Consider the following 8,051-nt stretch of genomic DNA (forward strand, 5'->3'; position numbering starts at 1 on the left):
GTCATATTATATCATGGTTGTTTTGACAAAGTGTTGATATTTGAGATATCTTATTATTGCTCTCTAGTTGTTTATGTTATTGATATGAGTTAATATAATTTTTAAGAGTTATTGTCGACATGGTTAGTTATAATCTTGGCTGAAAACTTGGGTGTTGTTTAAGCTTATTTATGTAAACAAGAGCAAAAGAGTTCGTAAAAGTTTTCCTTTTTCACTTTTAGTTTATCAACTGAATTGCTTGAGGACAAGCAAAGGTTTAAGCTTGGGGGAGTTTATACGTCTCCGTCGTATCTACTTTTCCTAATGCTTTTCCTCTTGTTTTGGACTCTAATTTGCATGATTTGAATGAAACTAACCTGGACTGGCACTATTTTCAGCAGAACTACCATGGTGTTGTTTTTGTGCAGAAATAAAAGTTCTCGGATTGGAACGAAACTTTGCGAGGACTTTGTATTCAATAAAAGAGAATTTCTGGAGTCAAGAACCACCGGAGGGGGGCACCTAGGTAGGCACAACCCACCAGGGCGCTCCCCCTCCAGGCGCACCCAGGTGGGGACAATAAAAGAGAATTTCTGGAGTCAAGAACCACCGGAGGGGGGCACCTGGGTAGGCACAACCCACCAGGGCGCTCCCCCTCCAGGCGCACCCAGGTGGGTTGTCCCCACCTGGTGGCCCCCGCAGACCCTGAAATGGACACTATAAAATCACATATTTCCAAAAAATAAGGGAGGAAGAATTATCGTGTTTCACGAGACGGAGCCGCCGCCACCTCCTGTTCTTCATCGGGAGGCCAGATCTGGAGTCCGTTTGAGGCTCCGAAGAGGGGATTTTTGTTAGGGAACGTAGTATTTCAGAAATTTTGCCAACGATCATGCAAGATCTATCTAGGAGAAGCATAGCAATGAGCGGGGAGAGTGTGTCCACGTACCGTCGTATACCGAAAGCGTAAGAGTTTAGTAACATGGTTGATGTAGTCGAACGTCTTCGCGATCCAACCGATCCATGTACCGAACACACGGCACCTCCGCGATCTGCACACGTTCAACTCAGTGACGTCCCCTGTACTCTTGATCCAGCTGAGGCCGAGGGATAGTTTCGTTAGCACGACGGCATGATGACGATGATGATGAAGTTATCGACGTAGGGCTTCGCCTAAGCACTACAATGATATGACCGAGGTGGAAATCTGTGGAGGGGGGCACCGCACATGGCTAAGATCAACTTTCATGTGTTCTAGGGTGCCCCCCTCCCCACGTATATAAAGGAGGGAGGGGGAGGCCGGTCGGCCCTCATGCATAGGCGCGCCAAGGGGGGAGGAATCCTCCTCCTAGTAGGAGTAGGACTTCCCCCTTTCCTAGTCCTACTAGGAGAAGAAGGAAGGAGGGGGAAAGAGAAGGAAGGAGGGGGCGCTGCCCCTCCCCCTAGTCCAATTTGGACTAGGCCCATGGGGGGCCAGCCCTTAGCAGCCCCTCTCTCTCTCCTAGGCCCAATAAGGCCCAATTCTTCTCCGGTGGTTCCGATAACCCTTCCGGTACTCCGATATTTATTCGGTGACCCCCAGAACTATTCCAGTGTCCGAATGTAGTCATTCAATATATGTCTTAACCATTTCGAGACTCCTCGTCATGCCCGTGATCACATTCGGGACTCCGAACTACCTTCGGTACATCAAAACACATAAACTCATAATACTGATCGTCATCGAACGTTAAGCGTGCGGACCCTACGGGTTTGAGAACTATGTAGACATGACCAGGACTCACATCTGGTCAAATACCAATAGCGGAACCTGGATGCTCATATTGGTTCCTACGTATTCTACGAATATCTTTATCGGTCAAACTGCATAACAACATACGTTGTTCCCTTTGTCATCGGTATGTTACTTGCCCGAGATTCGATCGTCGGTATCTCAATACCTAGTTCAATATCGTTACCGGCAAGTCTCTTTACTCATTTTGTAATGCATCATCCCGTAACTAACTCATTAGTCACATTGCTTGCAAGGCTTATAGTGATGTGCATTACCGAGAGGGCCCAGAGTTACATCTCCGACAATCGGAGTGACAAATCCTAATCTCGATCTATGCCAACTCAACAAAGACCATCGGAGACACCTGTAGAGCATCTTTATAGTCACCCAGTTACGTTGTGACGTTTGATAGCACACTAAGTGTTCCTCCGGTATTCGGGGGTTGCATAATCTCATAGTAATAGGAACATGTATAAGTTATGAAGAAAGCAATATCAATAAACTAAACGATCATAGTTCTAAGCTAACGGATGGGCCAAGTCAATCACATCATTCTCTAATGATGTGATCTCGTCCATCAAATGACAACTCATGTCTATGGCTAGGAAACTTAACCATCTTTGATTAACGAGCTAGTCAAGTAGAGGCATACTAGTGACACTCTGTTTGTCTATGTATTCACACATGTACTAAGTTTCCGGTTAATACAATTCTAGCATGAATAATAAACATTTATCATGATATAAGAAAATATAAATAACAACTTTATTATTGCCTCTAGGGCATATTTCTTTCAATTTTCGATCTTCGACATCACCAACCCTTCTCCATCACTAATTCCACGACGTTCCCTACCGGGAGTGAGTTTTTCCTTCGTAGGCTCGCTGGTCGGTGAGGATTTGGATGAGATTCATCATGCAATCGAGTTAGTTTTGTTAGGGCTTGATCCCTAGCATCCATTATGTTCTGAAATTGATGTTGCTATGACTTTGCCATGCTTAATGCTTGTCACTTTGGGACCGGGTGCCATGATTATAGATCTGAATCGTTTATGTTATCACCATTATATCTATGTTCTAGATCTGATCTTGCAAGTTATAGTCACCTACTACATGTTATGATCCGGCAACTCCGGAGTGACAATAGTCGGGACACTTCCCAGTGATGACCGTAGTTTGAGGAGTTCATGTATTCACCGTCTGTTAATGCTTTGTTCCGGTTCTCTATTAAAAGGAGGCCTTAATATCCCTTAGTTTTTCTAGGACCTCGCTGCCACGGGAAGGTAGGACAAAAAATATCATGCAAGTTCTTTTCATAAGCACGTATGACTATTTATGGAATACATGCCTACATTATATTTATGAACTGGAGTTAGTGACGTATCGCCCTAGGTTGTAACTGTCACATGATGAATATCATCCAACAAATCGCCGATCCAATGCCTACGATTTTCCTACATATAGATCTTGCTAAGTTACTACTGTTGTTGTTACTATTGTCACTACTACAAAACTATTACTATCATTGTTACCGTTACTGTTCCTGCTACCACTACTATCAAAACTATCATATTACTGTGCTACTGATCACTTTGCTGCAGATAATTAATCTTCAGGTGTGATTGAATTGATAACTCGGTTGTCAATACTTGCAAATATTTTTCAGCTCCCCTTGTGTCGAATCTATAAATTTGGTTGAATACTCTACCCTCGAAAGTTTTGTAGTTGTCCCAGGTGCAAGTCCACCCTCGACTCGCAACTAGGCTCATACTTTTCCCAAATTGCAAGCGCTCTATCTTCTACCTTGGTTGTCACTATTTGTTTTTTTGCGTATCCTGTTGTTGGTCTAGGCATGTTTGGCTTCGCTATTGTCCCCTCGACTCGCAACTGGGGTTTGACCATTTTTTGTCCAAGTTGCAAGTCCACCCTCGATTTGCAACTGGAACCCGGTCTTCTAGTCCCAGTTGCAAGTTCACCCTCGACTCGCAAATAGGGTCCGACCATTTTTGTCCCATTTACAAGTACGTCCTTGACTCGCAACTGGGACCTGACATTTTTTTGTCCCAGTTGCAAGTCTACCGCCGACTCGCAACTGGAGCTCGACCTTTTTTCCCAGTTGCAAGTCCATCGTCGACTCGCAACTAGAGTCCGACCTTTTTTCGTCCCAATTGCAACCCCCTCAACTCATAACTAGAACCTGATTTTTTTTGTCCCAGTTGCAAGTCCACTCTCAACTTGCAATTGGGGTCCGGTTTTTTTGTCCAAGTTACAAGTATACCCTCGAGTCGCAACTAGGGCCCGTCATTTTTTCCGGTTGCAATTTCATTGTCGACTCGCAACTGGGGCCCTATATTTTTTCCTCCTAATTGCAAGGAGGGTAGAGTATTCAACTCAAATTTGTAGATTCGACACAAGGGGAGCCAAAGAATATTTGCAAGTATTATCAACTGAGTTATCAATTCAATCACGTCTGGAGATTAATTATCTGCAACAAAGTGATCAGTAGCAGAGTAATATGATACCTTTGATAGTAGTGGTAGCAGTAACAGTAATGGTAATAGTGATAGTATAGCTTTGTGAGGCTCTGGAGAAGAACTAGAATTGAGTCGTCGCACAAACTTGCGAAAAGAAAATAGAAAAATGCAGTCGACGGCGAAAAAAACTAAGGCCCACTAGATGTGAGGCTCTGGAGAGGAATGTGAGTGGACTATAGACAAAAAGCGGCCGGCAACCCAATATCACGAAAACACACGATAACGGCCCGACATTGCACTAGCAACAACCTGGACATGAGCTACGCGTGGGACAAGGCTCAACAAGCAAGCGTACCAGCCAGACCATCATGTTTTGTACAAATATTAAAGACAGATGATCCAATGAATCTGGACTTAGATGTGAGGTACTCCCTTCGTTCGGAATTACTTGTCTTGGATATGGATGTATCTAAAACTAAAATACGTCTAGATACGTTCATTTCTGCGACAAGTAATTCCGAACGGAGGGAGTAGCTATTTCACATCTAGATGTGAAATAGCAAATCTATTATTTTAAAGATGATCTAGGCTACCTATCCTCATTTTGATGAGAATGAAATCTGTAATTGAACTGGGTGGGCCTAAATAACAGATAGTTTGTATTTCCTTTTCTTTGCATTTTTGTAGCTCTATATATTATCTCTGATGTAGATGATAGACACAACTCTGTAAGCAACTTTAGGAATGATAAGATGTATCTGGCAATTTTCATGCTAAACTTTATTTTTTTACAACAATAATTCAATATTTTCTCTCTTGGTTTCTTACATAATGGCGTAACGGTGCATTAATTATAAATTTGCACATTTTATTTTATTCATGTAGAACTCCATTTATTATTACGATTTGATATTGGGGGGGGGTGTTTCTCTGCCATCAATTCACACGCTTATGTGAAAAAATTATATTGATTTCAGTTTGAGTTGAATATCCAATCTCAATATGAGAAGCTATCATGAGGTTGACCTTAATTAGATCATTGCATGTGACTGAGCCTTCGGTAATTACCTTTGTGTTGGACCCAATTAAGTAAACTAATTAAACATATCTATTTGCTTGCCACTGCAAATCAAAAATTGAACAAAAATACATTTTATTGTTCTTTTATTTTTTATTGAGGTTCATGTCCACTACTCCCTCTGTACCAAAATACTTGTAGTTGGGGAAACTAGTACAAGTTCCCTCAACTACAAGTATTTCGGTACATAGTGAGTACATTATTTCATGTTGTGAATTTCCCTGGTTTATGCATACTATTTTTAATTTTACAGTCCTTTGAAGAGTAGAATTTGTTTTCTAGTGGATGAATAAGAAATTGGTTATTTTATACTTTTTTGAGCGAAGGTTACTATACTTGTATTACACGCAGGGGCCTGTGAGAGCAAAATGGGCCAGTCTACAGAAATATATGCATGATGGGTCGCTTGCCAATTGACCGCTCAAAAAACCGGTACCGGCAAGGACAGGAAAAAAAGACTCCACCGGTCCCACCCCCTCGCCGCCGCCGCCGCCGCCGCCGCCGGCGGCGCGAAGTCAGCTTGCTCCTCCCAGCGGTTCGAATCGCCGTCTTCGCTGGCCACAGTTCGCACGAACCAGCCCCCCCTTGTCGTCGGTGGCTGCCCCAGCTCCTCCCCCGGCCGATTAATCCCCTCTGGTCGCCCTCCGCCGGTTAGTGCTCTTCCTTTCGCCCTTGCTTGCGTGACTCGGAATTCCTGCAGAAACAAGTCCGAATCTTTGTCGAGTGCCTTCTTGGGCTCGGATTTGCTTCTCCTACCGGAATTTGAAGCGGTTGGTGATCTATCTGTATATAAGTATAGCCAGGAGCCAGCCTTTCCTCTGCAGAAATTTGCGTCCAGCTTACTGATTATTTTTTATCAGTTTGGCCGAAGCTCCTCAAGATATCTGCAGAGACACTCTGCGAAATTTGTCAGTTTGGCCGAAGCTGAAGATATCCAATGGAGTCATGTAGTGTTGCCAGGATAATGAGCTTAGGGAAGCTTGCTATACACCGGACGTATTTGTGCACCCTAATCTTCAGAACTTTGCCAAAGATGCTAGGCTTCACTCCCAGTTTGCTGAAGAGATTCTGCAAAGCTGAACATGTTGAGCTACAACTGACCAAGAAGACTACACTGGGCACATTGCCGGAGCTGCCTCCGGACATTTTGATGGGTATCTTTGCCACCCTTGAGATCCCTGACCTCGTGCGTGCCGGCTCTATCTGCTCATCCTGGCGCTCCGCGTACACAAGCCTACGGAGCCTTGGGCAGTACAAACTCCAGCAGACGCCATGTCTCCTCTACACCTCCAAATCCACCAGTGAGAGTGTTGCATGCCTCTACAGCCTCGCAGAGAAGCGATTGTACAAGTTAACCCTCCCGGAGCCGCCTATCCGCACTAGGTGTTTGATCGGGTCCTCACATGGCTGGCTGATAACTGCTGATGAGAGATCTGAGATGCACCTCGTCAATCCGGTCACAGGTGAACAGATTGCTCTCCCTTCAGTGATCACCATTGAGCAGGTGAGGCCCATCTTTGATGAGCATGGTGCTGTCCACAAGTATGAACTCTCATGGCACACTGGAATGCACGATGGTTATAACTTGCCGTCAATCTTTGATCTTGACAACCTGCGGCACGAACTCCACTATAAGGCGTATGTGTTCTCCGATGCATCCACGGAAAGCTTCATTGTGGTGCTCATCCACAATCCAATGCGTCAGCTCTCTTATGCAAGGGTAGGGGATGACAAGTGGACCTGGCTGCCACCTTATGATATCTATGATGACTGCACTTACAAGAATGGCCTATTGTATGCAGTGACTTCAACTGGAGAAATTCATACTTTTGATCTTAGTGGGCCTGTCGCCAGTATGAAGATAATTATGGGGGCATCTGAGAATGTTTCAGCTGGCAGTGCGTACATTGTTCAAGCTCCCTGGGGTGATCTGCTGCTTATTTGGAGAATCTTTGGGTATTATGATTTAGAACCTGAACCTGGGGCATCTGTGTTTTGGCAAACAGGCAGAATTAATATGTATGAAGTTGACATGGTGGCAAGTAAACTTAAGGAAATCAATTCGTTGCGTGCCCATGTGTTATTTCTTGGGCATAATCAATCTCTTTGTCTCAATGCTGAAGAATATCCAGCTCTCAAGGCAAATCATGTCTACTTTACTGATGATAGTTTTTTCTGGACAACGGGATTGAAGAATAATCACCGTGACATGGGAGTTCTCAATTTGGATGATAATAGCAGGGAGGAAATTATATCTCCTCATCTTTGCTCCAACTTTCCAGCTCCTATGTGGATTACGGCTGATCTTAGAAAGATGAACTTGGCATCAGTAGGGGTAGCTTGAATAAGAGCTGATGGGTTCAATGAGCTAATAATGGGTGGTATTTGCAAGGTTATTGCAGATACCCAGGGAGTACTAGGACTGTGCGTGGCCATTATTTGCAATGAGCTAATAATGCCCTTAGTTTGTACACTCGACTAGCTTCGATCCAGTTTACTTTGAATAAAGAGATTTCGTTTTCCTTTGTTTACTCATGTTGTTTACTCAATGTTCCAAATAACTCTCTCCAATTTTAATGTGTCAACAGAAACTTGAGGAATACCAAATTGCTCTCTCCATTTTTTTGGGGTATGTTCGGAACATATGGTGTATGCTCAAAACATTGCTGGGGCGGAATCAACAACGAAATCTTGCTGAAGTAGAAACAGATTTTTTTTTTGCTGTAACAAACAAGATTTTCATGCAT

The 8,051-nt window shown here is 43.7% G+C and overlaps 1 protein-coding gene across 2 annotated transcripts; it reads left to right on the forward strand.

The window, feature by feature from the left end:
* Positions 1-5,731: 5,731 nt before the first annotated feature.
* On the forward strand, positions 5,732-7,839 carry LOC123148797 (putative F-box protein At4g22180). 2 transcript variants are annotated; one of them, XM_044568282.1, is made up of 2 exons: positions 5,732-6,074; positions 6,165-7,839. In XM_044568282.1, exon 2 carries the CDS (start codon positions 6,242-6,244, stop codon positions 7,646-7,648), a length of 1,407 nt encoding a protein of 468 aa, XP_044424217.1. In that variant the 5' UTR covers positions 5,732-6,074; positions 6,165-6,241; the 3' UTR covers positions 7,649-7,839. The 2 variants fall into 2 exon arrangements, with proteins under 2 accessions (XP_044424217.1, XP_044424215.1); XM_044568280.1 differs by having other exon boundaries at positions 5,732-5,954.
* The last annotated feature ends 212 nt before the right edge of the window (positions 7,840-8,051 follow it).

The sequence above is a fragment of the Triticum aestivum genome, chromosome 7A, assembly GCF_018294505.1.
Source record: "Triticum aestivum cultivar Chinese Spring chromosome 7A, IWGSC CS RefSeq v2.1, whole genome shotgun sequence".
NCBI lineage: Eukaryota > Viridiplantae > Streptophyta > Magnoliopsida > Poales > Poaceae > Triticum > Triticum aestivum.